This window comes from Poecilia reticulata, linkage group LG1, assembly GCF_000633615.1.
Source record: "Poecilia reticulata strain Guanapo linkage group LG1, Guppy_female_1.0+MT, whole genome shotgun sequence".
NCBI lineage: Eukaryota > Metazoa > Chordata > Actinopteri > Cyprinodontiformes > Poeciliidae > Poecilia > Poecilia reticulata.
In genome coordinates, this window is record NC_024331.1 from 17,940,596 (window position 1) to 17,954,340 (window position 13,745).

Sequence of the window (13,745 nt, forward strand, 5' to 3'; positions counted from 1 at the left end):
AACAATCAACACAATCCAGTTTAACAGAACTACTTAAAAACTTGAAGCCTCTTTTCATATGCCTCTTTGTTGACCTAAACAAAATCTAAATCTGTATTTCCCCAACAATTCAGGTTATTTTTCACTATGATTGAATTCCAACCCGTGAAACGGCAAGCCCCAAACATTTTCATGTTTAAACCACTCATGTGTTTGTTGTAAGCAAAAATAATAAAGACACCCTGACAATGTTCATCACATGCATGTTTTAAATTGTGACCGTCTGTCACCTTCAGCAGACTTTTTATTCATTTCAAACCTAACTGGATTTTAACTTTGTGTTAAAACATCAACAGGAGAGGCACTGGCTCAGCGGCTCCACTCTGCCGTGTTGCAGGCAGCGTTTGATGCAGGGCCATCATCATATGTTTTTGGTAAATTGACATAAGTATTACAGAGTCATATTAAAGCATGGAGTAAACTTGTGAACATTAGCTTAGCGCTTCAGCGTCAAAGCATCAACAGCAGCAAAATATGACTCAGCTGAAAAATGGCTGCATGTGTCAAGTCCTGGGTGATCTGAACGTCTGGACAGGGCTATATGCATGTGACACAGTGATGGCAAAATCTTTACAGGTGGCCTGGACACTTGTGCTTGCATTACTTTGGCAGTCTGAACACAGTCCACCGTCTGAAGAGACTATCTCCACCTATCAGTGTTACCTGGATGGCTGTAGGTTAAAAAAAATGTAGGTGTTGACAGAATCAGTGGTCCTCTCATCTATTAAAACAGCTTTACAGCCATTAAATAAAGACTGCTTCCTTTCCCCTTTTAAAATGTTTACTCATTGAAATTCTCCCTAGTATAAAAAATGACATTTTCTCATTATTTGGGATTTTATCATTAGTGGATCAGGTTGCTGTGAATTTCTCTCAGATATGTAGGTAATTTATCTATTGATGATAAAATTACTAATTCAGAGTACAGAATCACTTTGTATGATGGGGTAGTTGCTTGTTCAAGTCCTGTCTGTTAAACTACACAGACAAGCCTTAAATCCATAGCTGAAATAACTGCACAAAAATGTGACTACAATAAACTTCTGCCTTTATATTAAAAAGTTTAAGTAATTTATTGCATCTGATGTTACAAAAACAACAGCAGGCCTGTTGATTGCTCTGATGACAGCCCACTGTGTGACACGGATACATATTTATTTTCATGTAAAGCAGTAGTTGACATCCAATTACTGAGGATGGATTGTAATGCAAGGAATTGTCGTTGGCACAGTCTGATCAGATTTTAACGAGCCCTTATGAACATGGACACATTCCTGATGGGACCAATTATTTTCCCATCAGGAGGCTGCAGCAGCCTCAACGTTGTCGATGAATAAATTTAAAAGGACACAGTCACGACACTGACGTACACCATTTAGTGTGTAATTTTATTTTAAAGTTGTAGATTCTTCAAGGATTTACATGACAATCACTTAATTTTAGCATCAGACTGAGACATACTTTACTGTTTCTAATCAGTGTCAGAAACAAACAGGTTCTGCTCACGACATCAAAGCATTTCATCAAACAACAGAGTAGAGTTTGTATAGCAGATTAACATTGTAGACAATTATTCTCCAGTGGAAATCGACCATTTTGTTTTTCATGCCCAAAAGCAGTCACAGAGTCGCGTTATCATCGGATGTCGGTATTGATCGTCTTCTGCAAAACAAAATATGTTTTCACAAAGCCGTCGTTTTTAGGTTTTGCTAAAAACAGACAGTTTTTATTGCATGTTACCTTGTCTGTTCAATGTCTTCGATGGTCTCCGGGAGACGGACGTTTAGTGTCTCAGGAAGAAAAGAAGTTGACACAGTTCCAATGCAAGCCACCAAGGTGAAAATGATATTTGGTAGGTAAGACCTGACGTCCTCAAGAATCATCACCAGGGGGGATAGAGACACACCAGTGCGAGCAGCGAAAGAGCTGAAACCAAGTCCGTTTTGCCTGTATAAGCCAACACAGAATCATTTTAATTTCGAGTCCTTATTTACAGATATTTTTCTTACTATTGTTTTTATGAGAATAACATGCTTGCAAATCTGTTTTCCTGGATACTAAAATGTGTCTGACTAGACAAAAAGAGGTCAAATGTTTTCTTCAGACCTCATGACAGTCGGATAAAGCTCTGTTGTGTACAGGAACACAGTTGTAAAAGCTGCTTCTGCAAACATCTTGCCTGCAGCTCCAAAAACCGTCCTTGTTATCCACAGATCTGAAAGAAAAAAACTACTTTTATTAGGTATTCTTTCACAATTCATGATTTCATGGTCGCTTCAAGTCACTGACAATTCAAATGTTTGTCATGTGTAAATGCTACTGCAAGCTTTCTGGTTATGAGAAATACATGCTTAGATTTCTGATTTACTCTGAGGGACAAAAATGTTGCAGAACAAACACAGCCCTGTGAAGCCAAGTGTTCCAGCCTGAGTCCATCTTCGGCCTAATTTGTTCAAAAAGAAAATGATGAAGATTTTTCCTGGGATTTCGGAGATGGCGTAGATGAACTGCGTGAGATAAATGTCCACTCCAAACCCAGGAACATTTAAGCTGATTCCATAATAGACGCAGGCCACTCCAAACCTACAGGTAAAAAAAAAAAAAACACAACAAGAAATGTGTTTAGTAAAAAACAAGAAAAAAAAGTTTTATGAATGCTGGTTTCTGATTGGCTAGTTTGTGTCACGTGTTGTATTTCTGCTGCTGAAACTGCTTCCTGTCGAACAATAAAATAGAGTCCAAACTATTGGTGTGTAGGTTTTTAGTTTAAACCTAAGTCAAATCAGGAATCCCTAACAAAATCACAAAACTGATTTTGACAGATGAAACTAAGGGTGATCAGACTGGAGCTATTTTGAAAGACGAACAGAGTAATACTCTATTATTCTAGAGTCTATAGCCTCACGATGTGTAAAGCCAATGTACTAAATCACAATAAAAACATTAAAGAGGTATTACTGCTTTTGCTAGGCCCTGTGATATCACAGTTTGAAAAACGATAAAAAATGTTTATATACCAAACAATGCCAGTTAGTAGAGCAAGTCGTCTCATTCTGGGAGTCTTCACAAGGTCCATGTAGGAGTATTTTCTATTTTCATCCTCAACAAGTATTACTTTGGAGAGAATCTGGACAATTTAAAGAGAAATTTAAACAAAAAGCTCTTTACATGAAGACAATGTGGAAATTGTTGTACCTCAGGTTTTAGGTCAGCCATGAACTCCTCTCTGCGGTTGAGTTTTGCACACTTCGTCAGGTAAAAATGAGCACTATTCACTTTTCCAGTACTTATCAACCATCTGGCAGACTCTGGGAGCCACCTGCATAAGAACAGTTGGCGGCATGACTCAAAACAAAAGATTTTCTAATGTTCAAAAATGCACTTGCTTCTACAAACAGGAGTGAATGCTTACTTTCTTTTTACTGTTTAAATCTAACCAGTTCCTGCTTACCGCCAACAGATTATAGCCAGCAGCAGTGGGCTGGTCACAGTGGCAGTCAGGTATCTCCAATCATTCACAAAGTAGGCCACACCGGGCAGCAGAATCGTTGAAAAACTCCAGTCCAAACTCATTAGGACTCCCACCAAGGTACGATGCTTGATTCCGACCCATTCTACACCTGTCAAAAAAAGAACATTAAAGGTATTGAAAGAGAACAGAACATAAAATCAACAGACTAAAATTAAGATTCATTCAAGGGAGCTTAGTATTTTATTTCACAGTCAAGATTTTCTGTATAAATAGAAAACTTTTTGTTGTAAATGTTAAGATTTTGCTTTACAGTACCATAAACCAAGACAATAATGGAAAAACATTTGATCAGATTTACAGCATAATAGCACCTCCTTTTATTCACATAACTTTAATGGCATTCTATTTTAAATACAAAACCTTTAGTATGGAATTGGCCCATTATTTGCAGCTATAGGAGCTTAAACTCTGAAAAGTGTCAACAAAGTTTAGGAATGTGTTTGTGCAGCCTGTTATTTTTTCTAAACGGACATTTGAGAGATCAGACGCTGATGTTGGATGACAAAGCCTGGCTGAAAGTCTACTTTCTAATTCATTCCAGAGGTGTTCTGTTGGGTTGAGGTCAGGACTTCATGTTGGTCAGTCAAGTTTTCTCACTCATTCATCATTTTATGGAGCTTGCTTTTTGCACTGCTGTGCAGTCACGTTTGAAATAAAGAGCCATCCTCAAACTTTGGAAACCATGGTCTTGAACTGGAAAAATGTAGATTGCCCTCTTCAGGTTTGGTACAAAGTCCTACAACCAGCTGGAGGAGTTTGAGTATCTTTAGGTCTTGTTCACAAATGAGGGGAAAATGGGGCAGGAGATCGATAGTCTGACATCTGCAGTATATTGTGAAGAGAAATCCGGTCAATCTACATTCCTATCTTCAACTGTGGTCATGAGTTTTGGGATGTGAGCAAAAGAACAAGATTACGAGTGGTCATCAGTTCAAACCTCTGATACAGAACAACATTTTTGATGTGGTGACAGACAACTTACATAGAACAATGGTGATTATACTGACTCCAGAAATCCCAAATCCAGTGAAAAATCTCATGACAGCAAACATGTTGAAATTATAAGAGAAAGCACTTGCAAAACCAAAGATGGCGGTCATTATGTAGGACACCAGAAGTGTTCTCTTCCGGCCAAACCTGTGAGAATGAATATAATTATTGAATAAATAAGACTATTTAAAATTCAAAAAATAGACTGCAGTCCAAATGATTGCAGTCACAACTTATTGCGTATAAATGTATACAGAGCAACATTTGGATCCAGACGACAAACAACCATGCATGCACATCCTCACTCCTAAAGAGACTACCGTATTTTCCGGACTATAAGCCACTACTTTTTTCCTAAACTTTGAACCTTGCGGTTTATAGTCTGGTGCGGATTTTATGTGGATTTTTCTTTCTTCAACTTTCTGCTCTTTAGCAGGAAGTGAATCATTGGAAGTCGAAATTGGAAATAAAAAAAGAAAGCGCCCATTAAAACGGAATTAGGTTTTAATAGGGAATTGAAATTTGAGAATGTTGTTGATCAGTTTAATAGCATTGAGGGGAAAAAGAAGATTTTTGTTTTATTAAATAATACTGGGATCATGAGAATTTGAGGTATAGATATTAGGATCCAGTAGATGGCAGTAGTGCAGCAATAATGGATGCAAGCTGCCTTTGAAATCTAAAGAAGAAGAAGAAGAAGAAGGCGCCCATTTTCATTTAGCACATGCTAGTATCAGACACGAAGGATCAGCACTTTTACTGTTAGTTACGTTCAGAAACTACCGTAATAAGTTCAATTAAATCTAAAATTGGCACCTTTTTTCTTTTTCAACCATAATAAATGTGATATTCAATTGAAATGTTATGACTCAAATTTTGGGTGTCCGCCCCCCTTTGCTACATCGTTGTGGAAAACCTGTAGCGGAAGAGATATCTGCGGCTTATAGTCCGGTGCGGCTTATAGTCCGGAAAATACGGTAATTAACTCAACAGCCTTATTATCTTAATGTAGGACACAGCCAAAGGGCCCAAAAAGAACCCACACATGCACAGGAAGAAAATACATTGATTAAAAAAAAACCCCATTATTTTTTTATTATTTCTGTTTATGCAAGTGTTTCTAAGTGATCACACAAGACATCTGACACTATATGCCAGCACTGATGTTTATATAAATGAACATATGATCTTCTACTTTAGCAATATCATTTAGTGCTTCTGATTTTGTCATAATTTAAAACTTTCCGGAATGTTTTAAATACATATATAAACCAACTGACTGGAAACATGTGGGGAATATCCACACCTGTCACTAAGATAGCCAAAAACCGCTGCTCCAAACATAACCCCCATGAAGAAGATGGTGGCTGTGACTCTGTTCACACTTCTCTTATCACAAACCAGGTCCCACTAAAACAAAACACAGATAACGGGGATAAGGGATAAACCACTAATTCATGATAACGGAAAAAAAAACATACCGACAAAGCTTACCTCGGTGGCGAGAGTCGATTTAAAGATGCTGTTGTCATAAACCCACCCGTCCTGGCATGAAATCGTAGGTAGATCAGTGGAGTTGGTAGAGTTATACAGCAGGTGGTACTGAGGCTCCGCAAACATCTGACACGAGCTCGGGCTCCCATCACTCTGTAAAGGAATACTGACAACGAGCTTGTCTTCAATAGATAAATTCCCAAATATTTCTCCATCGTCTAATGCACTGATGTTGCAGCGGTGAGAAGGAATCACCGAGATGAAGTTATTAAGCAGGAAGTGAAATGGCAAAGTCATACGAGGAATGACCAGCAAAAGAAGTGTCCTAATCTGAAATCTGCCAAAGCCATTAACCTCTGCAAGCACATTCTCAAACTTCATCTTGCTGACAGATGATGTAGTGCCAGAGAGTGGAGGAAAGCACCACACAGGAGGCAGGGAACTGAAAAGTGCATCTTTTTTTTGTCTCTGTTACAGACCTCTGGTTAATGGACATACAGCTCTGCTCACTAGAGCTTGTCATGTAACTATTGTTTTTCAATAAATAACTTTTTCCGTCAGACAGTTCTTGAAGTGTTCCTTGGTTTGATTAACCCATACCTGTAAGCAAAACCATCGGCTTCATTGACGTTCTTGAGTAAATGATCTAGGACCTCTGTTCTGTGAAACCAAAGGACTTGGCTCTTAGTGTCTCTGGATCCTTCAGGTGTTAGTTACAGAAATAACTGGGGCACAAGATACCAGCTATGACTCTGCAGAAACAACTGATGTTTAGAATCACTATCATGAAGATTTTATAGTATCACATAATGTGGTGTAGTGAGTTTATCACACCCTGCTCCTGGGGTTTATGTTAACAGGACATTGACACTGAATATAAATGAAAAAAAAAGTATTGGAAAAAATAAGTAAGATTCCTTTTGAAAAGGTTTATGTTCTGTTGCCATACTGTGGCAAACATAGCAGAACAATATGTACCAGTGTTTACATTTGCTTTAGAATTTACAGTTGTTTAGGAATTAATGCAAAGATTTCAGATGAGTAAATCTACAATGTTCAGACATGCACTGAGTTCCTTAGAGTTTCCTCATGTATTGTGTTGAAAAGCACAGTGAGAAAATAATCCTTGTGTAACAGATGCTGCAATTCATTAGTATCACTAACAGGACAATAATGCGTCTGTTACTGAAATCTGTCATATTATTTCATATCTTCCATTTCTTTTAATAAAACCTGAAAACAAAGCGTTGTTTTGCTGCAATTTGTCATTTACTGCTCTTTTACTTTCCGGTGTCTCTTGAACTAAAATTGCAATAAACTCTTTGCTGCTTTCCATAGAACTCTAATGACTTAGCACAGTGGTCCCCAAACTACGGCCCGCGGGCCGGATCCGGCCCGCCTCCACATTTGGTCCGGCCCCCTGAACAATACCAGAGAGTATTAAGTTTTTTTCATATACTGTATTTTCCGGACTATAAGCCATGGATATGTGGATTTTTCTTCAACCACCAGGGAGCTCTTTAGCAGGAAGTGAATCATTGGAAGTCAAAATTGGAAATAAAAGAAGAAAGCTCCCATTAAAACGGAATTAGATTTTAATAAGAAATTGAAATGTGAGAATATTGTTGATCAGTTAAATAGCATTGAGGGGAAAAATAAGATTTTTGTTTTTTTTTATAATACTGGGATCATTATGAGAATTTGAGGTATAGATATTAGGATCCAGTAGATGGTAGTAGTGCAGCAATAATGGATGCAAGCTGCTGTTGAAATTTAAAGAAGCAGCAGAAGAAGAAGGCGCCCATTTTCATTTAGCACATGCTAGTAGCAACACGAAGGATCAGCACTTTTACTGTTACAGTTACCGTTCAGAAACTACCGTAATCAGTTCAGTTAAATCTAATCTTGGCAACTTTTTCTTTTTCAATCCTAATAAATGTGATATTCAATTGAAATGTTATGACTTAGATTTTGGCTGTCCACCCCCCTCTGCTCCTGCTACATCGTTGTGGAAAACTTGGAGCGGCAGAGATATATGCGGCTTATATGTGTATGTTTACTGGTTTAAAAAAAAAAACAAAAAAAAAACTGGGGTTGTGGCTTATAGTCCGGTGAGGCTCATAGTTAGGAAAATACGGACTATAATCCTTCCTGGATTTTTTCTGTGAAGATCCCAGAGAGGGTTATTTGGTTATTATTTATTTAATTAATAGTGTTATTATTTATTTCCTGACTTTTGTTCTATGAAGAACGCAGAGAAGGTTATTTGATTGTGCTTTCTGGAAAACAATACATTTTTACATTTAGGCACTCCTGTAATGGTCACACGTTTTCTGTTACAAACTGACTCCGGCCCCCCACCAGAGAAGGGAGAAGTTATGTGGCCCTCACAGGAAAAAGTTTGGGGACCCCTGACTTAACACGTAATCCAGGCCAATCCATATAATGAGGATTATGTTGTGTGCACTGACGTGATTGCATGTTTTACGTTTTACAGTCTTAAACTGTAATTCACACTTGTCATTTTTAAAGTTAACTAACTTTTCAAGTGTTATTTTCATTAAAAGTCACATATGGAAATAATTTTTAGTAAGCTGACAACAGAATTTGTGGATTTATTAAATGTCACACATTTATTGTGATTTGAAAGTCATCCCAGTTAAAAGTTACCACACCATTGGGCATAATTAAAACAGGACACTTAGTAAGGTGTCCTGATTTAAGCACATTTATGTATACTATTGAACAGATAAAAAGAAACTAACAAGACAACACATTTTGAGATTAAGCATTTTATTGGTATAAAAAATAGATTTTATTTATATACTTTTCAAAACACACTGACTTCACGGAGCAACCAGAAGAGACAATAAAGTTAAAATTATTAAATTGAAGCACAAAACATCGCAAAGAGACAAAATGACATTACAGTAATTGTTTTATTATAGGTAAGGTAAGGTTATTTTATTATGTAGCCCATTTTCAGCAACAAGGAAATTCAAAGTGCTTTACATGAATTAAAAGGAAATACAAACAAATTATTTTAAACTGGGACTTGACGATAATTCATACAATAAGATTACAGATGATTTATGGAGGAGAGTGAAGACTAGATGTCCGACATCTGAAAGGTTTAGCTTGCATTGACGTGTGGAACTGGAAACATATAAAGGCTTTGATGTGAATAAACCTATGTGTCAGAGGAACAATATTTAGACCAGTTTAGTGGTGTGCCAGTGATGCCAATAGAAGTTAATTTCATGAATTTCATGGGATTTGGTGTCAAAGTCCAAAGTCAGATTCCAGGAGGATGAGGATAGTGAATAGTCAAGGATAATGTTTTCTCTTTTTGTTTTCTTGTTTCAAAATCAGTTTTGTTGTTAAAAATATCCTGTTACTGGTTGTTTATCCTTTTTACTGAAAGACCATCTTCCGTGTTGACTTGTTCCTGCAATACAAATAAAACTCACTTATTTCTCCATACACATATCCTTCAAAAAAAAGAGAAAAAGAAAACATTTCCAAAGGCATTAAAAAATGTTCTGTGTTTATGCAATGTGCTTAAATTACACCTTTGTACTGGGAGGTTCTGTAAATAACTAAACTAAACCTATTTGATATTGGATTACACATAATGTTCCCTTGAAACGTCTTTTCCTTTTTACCTGGGTTTCTCAATGTCTTCGATGAACTCTGGCAGCTCGGTGTTTAATGTTTCAGGCAGGAGTGAAGCAGCCAAACCGGAGCTAACCGCCACGGCACAGTAAGTGGCGGCGGGGAGGAACTGCCACACGTCTTCCAAGAGCATAATGAGCGGAGAGATGGACACGCCTAGCCGTGCCACAAACGAGGTGTAGCCTAGACCATTCTGCCTGGAAAAGGACAAAAAGGTTATTGGGAACCTTCCGATCACAACAAAATCAAACATCCTTAATAAACATAACTATATATGTTCGACTGACCGCACTACAGTAGGATAAAGTTCAGTTGTGTAAAGATACATGATGGTAAATGAAGCCTCTGACATGGATTTTCCCAGGACGGCCACAATGGTCCGAATAATCCACTTATCTGGGGAAAAGTCCACAGTGATTAGATGTGCCACAAAACATCTGAAAGCGAAGAACAATCTTAGGAATGTATTTCTAACCAAAAGCGACAGTTTTAAATTAAAATTGTACCTTTTGAAACAAAAATATTGATGAATAGACAGATTCCCGCAGACAGCAGAGCTGCCATCTCACAGCGCCTTCGACCAATTTTCTCCAAGGAGAAATAGACGCCAATCTTCATCGGCATTTCGATTGAAGCAAAGATGAATTGTGTGAGGAATGGATTTAGTCCAAAGCCTGTAATGTTTAGACTTATTCCATAATAGGTAAATGCCACTCCAAACCTAGAAGACAAACAACATTTTACTTTAAGCACTTTCTTTGCTATTCTCACTTTTTCTTTATAAGGCAACCATAAACTTTTTGAACGAGTAGTTAAACCCAAATTTGTTTCCTTTGTTGTTTTCTCAGAGTTTTCTGAAACTCATCAATAAAATAGATATCTGAAACATAACATTAATATTTTGGAGTTATCTTCCACAGAGACCAACATTATATTGTAGCCCAGTGTTTCTCAACCCTGGTCCTCACTGACCCCCTGTCCTGCATGTTTTAGTTATTTCTCTTCTGCCACACACCTGAATTGTCTCTGGGTGAATAACAGGCTTCTGCAGTACTTGATGTCATGCAATCATTTGAATCAGCTGTTCTGGAGTAGAGGCACATCTAAAACATGCAGAGCAGGGGGGCGGTGAGGACCAGGGTTGAGAAACACTGTTGTAGCCTGACAACTTTTTGCAATATACCAGCAGTGCTGATACACCCGTTAGCAGCTGACAAACCTGTAGAGAGCAACACAGTTGATGCGGTTTGGATTGATCGGCCTATCCTTTCAGTATCTGCTGATATGCTATTACGAGAATTATACTGTTAAGTAACGACTCAATATTTTCATATCAAATGTTCTATTTAGCTAAATGTCAGTGTAAAATTATCCAATAAAATATTCATTTAAGCGTTTTAACACTTTCCAGAAAGACCACCAATTGTGTTCACAGCATGAACCTTCAAATGGGTAAGATGTTTCCCCTCGTGTTTTCTTCTTCTTCTGCGGCACCATGTTAACAATCGCAACTCAAACATAAGTTTCTGTTACCAAGTTACCACTTAACAAACTACTGACCCACTCACTTTAAAATAATACATACCATACGATCCCTGAGCATATGGCAACTTTTCTTATATTTGGGGTCCTGAACAGATCAACAACAGTGTACTTCTTATCTCCAGTATCAACTTCTGCAGATTCCAGTAATGTCTTTGACAAAAACAGAAAAATAGAGCAAAGTCAGAAAGATCAAATCAAGACATTTTAAAATAATCTACTTATAAGACTGTCAGTATAGAAAATTATTTGTTTCATAGTTTAGGTTAACACATAAAGGGGATTGAGTATAAATGGACACCACACTTTTCAGGGTTTAATTTTGAAAACCCTTTGTCATTTTTTTCTTCCATTGCACTGTTACGCATCAAATGACCGCAAAATAAAAGACTTCAAGGGAACTGAACATCGTGCCAAGGCACAACACCTTTGGCGTGATGGTAGCGATACACTTGGACCTGTTGTTTGTTTCAGCGCATTTTGCAATGTAATGATGTGCAGCTTCCGCATTTTTCTTTGCCAAAAGCCACCTAGCAGACTCTGGGAGCCAACTGGAATGACAGACGAAAAACTTCATTATTTCATCAACAGAATTTGCTTCTTTCAGTAAAAAGATTTAACCTCATTACCGCCAAGCAAAGATGGCCAAAATCAGTGGCAAAGTAACAACCACAAGGAGTATCCTCCAGTCCCTCACAAAGAAAGCAATCCCTGCCAAAAGCCAGTTCCCAAGGGTCCAGTCCAGACTTATGATTACACCTGAGAAAGTCCTGCGCTCAATACTGCACCATTCAACATCTGCAGTAGCAATGGCATGGATGAAAAGTTAGATCAGAAGATGAAAATGCACGTAACATAAACAACGGAGAAGAAGCACAGTTGAAATGTCTCTCTTACTTAAAGCAATGGCGATAATGCTTATCCCTGCAAGGGACATTCCTGTGAACAATCTCATGATGGTGAACATTACATAAGATGTGGAGAATGCGCTCAGAACTGCAAACGTCAAGGAGGATATATAAGCCGCCAGCAGCAGTCGTCGTCGCCCAAACCTGGTCATGACGGACATAAGTTTAGAGTTACAAGATGTTCAGAAGGTAAAAAATTTTTACTGACATAAAACTCCACAGTTATTGCCTAACTTTACAACAAACTTTTCTAACTGAGCTAAAGCTCCCATAATTCTCTCATTCATCTTAACTTCTTTACTTGTAGCATTGCACACATTTTTGTGAATATACTTGAGCAAATATGATGCTTTTGTTTCAACTTTTTGCACAGTGACTCATCAGCACTATATATTATACAGTATTTTTTATTTAAATCCTTACCTGTCACTGAGAAACCCAAAGAGTGGGGCTCCGATCATGACACCAATAAAGAAAATTGTAGCTGTGGCTTTGTTCATCCCTTTTCTGCTGCAGACAAGATCCCACTGCAAATGACAATCTGGTCAATTTTAAATAATAATAATAATAAAAAAATTCAACTTCAGGATTTAGGTAGATAGAATATGTCTATATGTTTGATCGAATACCTTTTTCTACAACACTTACCTCAGTTACCAAGGTAGATTTAAAGGTGCTGTTGTCATAGACCCATCCACTCTGACACTCAACAATGGACGCCTCCTCACTGCGGTTGCCTGATAGATACTCATATTGAGGCTTTGCAAACATCTGACATGAGCTAAGAGTCCCATCTTGCTCCGTTGGAATGGAAACCAACAGCTTCTGGTGGGGAGTCAAATTTCCAAAGATGCCTCCATCTTCCAGGGTGCTGATGTTGCAGTGGTGAGGGGGCACAGCGCCCATAAAGTTGTTTAGCAGAAAATGGCACGGCAGCGTGATTCGAGAGAGCATCTGAATCAAGAACAACTTGACTTGGAATTTTCCAAATCCGTTAATTTCAGAAAGTACATTGTCAAATTTCATTTTGCTGCGGATCAGACGTCAATGAGGAGACATACAGTGAAAGTGAAGCAACGTGAGAAGACATGGAGTGAAAAGACAAAGTTAGGAGCGCATTGTTAATCATTACAGATATCTAGTTAAAACATTTTTTGCCGCCAAAATAAAAAAAGTTGTTTTCTAGCAAACGTAAACTCCTTTTTAAAATCTTTTTCAAACCAGAAAATGTTAAACTTTTGTGATTAGAGCATCTTGACAGGCGTGCAGCAAAACAGTTTTATTATGGAGCTTAAAAAGCATACAGCATATCTGTATGACAGACGGATACTTTCCTGTAAGATGTCTTGAAGATAAAAGTACAGCTGGTTACAGGCAAATATTTAACAGAAGACACTGTTAAACTTAAACAATTTGAGTCCACATCTTGCTCCCATTAAGAATCTGTGAGGAGAATTTATATGCGTCCAGACAGAAACCTTAAAAAGCAAGGTCTCATTAACCATGTTAAAACTTTTTCGTAATTATTCACTGATTTATCACAGATAAAGAGAAAATAAACCTTT

General features: G+C 37.7%; 2 protein-coding genes across 2 annotated transcripts; both read right to left on the reverse strand.

Moving 5' to 3' along the window:
* Positions 1-1,408: 1,408 nt before the first annotated feature.
* Positions 1,409-7,223, reverse strand: LOC108165963 (solute carrier family 22 member 7-like). The gene is made up of 10 exons (XM_017303383.1): positions 6,056-7,223; positions 5,868-5,971; positions 4,554-4,708; positions 3,491-3,659; positions 3,235-3,358; positions 3,057-3,166; positions 2,408-2,622; positions 2,146-2,254; positions 1,780-1,986; positions 1,409-1,701 (listed from the first exon to the last, which is right to left on the reverse strand). The coding sequence occupies exons 1-10, from the start codon at positions 6,434-6,436 to the stop codon at positions 1,659-1,661; spliced, it is 1,617 nt and encodes a 538-aa protein (XP_017158872.1). The 5' UTR covers positions 6,437-7,223; the 3' UTR covers positions 1,409-1,658.
* Positions 7,224-8,975: 1,752 nt separating this feature from the next.
* LOC103466098 (solute carrier family 22 member 7-like) lies at positions 8,976-13,320 on the reverse strand. Its single transcript, XM_008411472.2, has 10 exons — positions 12,829-13,320; positions 12,604-12,707; positions 12,170-12,324; positions 11,902-12,070; positions 11,700-11,823; positions 11,316-11,425; positions 10,237-10,451; positions 10,018-10,126; positions 9,721-9,927; positions 8,976-9,503 (listed from the first exon to the last, which is right to left on the reverse strand). The coding sequence occupies exons 1-10, from the start codon at positions 13,204-13,206 to the stop codon at positions 9,470-9,472; spliced, it is 1,605 nt and encodes a 534-aa protein (XP_008409694.1). The 5' UTR covers positions 13,207-13,320; the 3' UTR covers positions 8,976-9,469.
* Between the last annotated feature and the right edge of the window lie 425 nt (positions 13,321-13,745).

Excerpts from the sequence above, each read along its gene's own strand:
- LOC108165963 (XM_017303383.1), bottom strand. The coding sequence starts at position 6,436 with ATGAAGTTTGAGAATGTGCTTGCAGAGGTTAATGGCTTTGGCAGATTT. Across the intron at positions 4,709-5,867 it reads TTTGGCTATCTTAGTGACAG|GTTTGGCCGGAAGAGAACAC; the intron begins GTGTGGATATTC and ends TCATTCTCACAG. Across the intron at positions 3,167-3,234 it reads TGGCTGACCTAAAACCTGAG|ATTCTCTCCAAAGTAATACT; the intron begins GTACAACAATTT and ends TAAATTGTCCAG.
- LOC103466098 (XM_008411472.2), bottom strand. The coding sequence starts at position 13,206 with ATGAAATTTGACAATGTACTTTCTGAAATTAACGGATTTGGAAAATTC. Across the intron at positions 12,325-12,603 it reads TTTGGGTTTCTCAGTGACAG|GTTTGGGCGACGACGACTGC; the intron begins GTAAGGATTTAA and ends CGTCATGACCAG. Across the intron at positions 11,824-11,901 it reads TTGGCCATCTTTGCTTGGCG|TTGGCTCCCAGAGTCTGCTA; the intron begins GTAATGAGGTTA and ends CTGTCATTCCAG.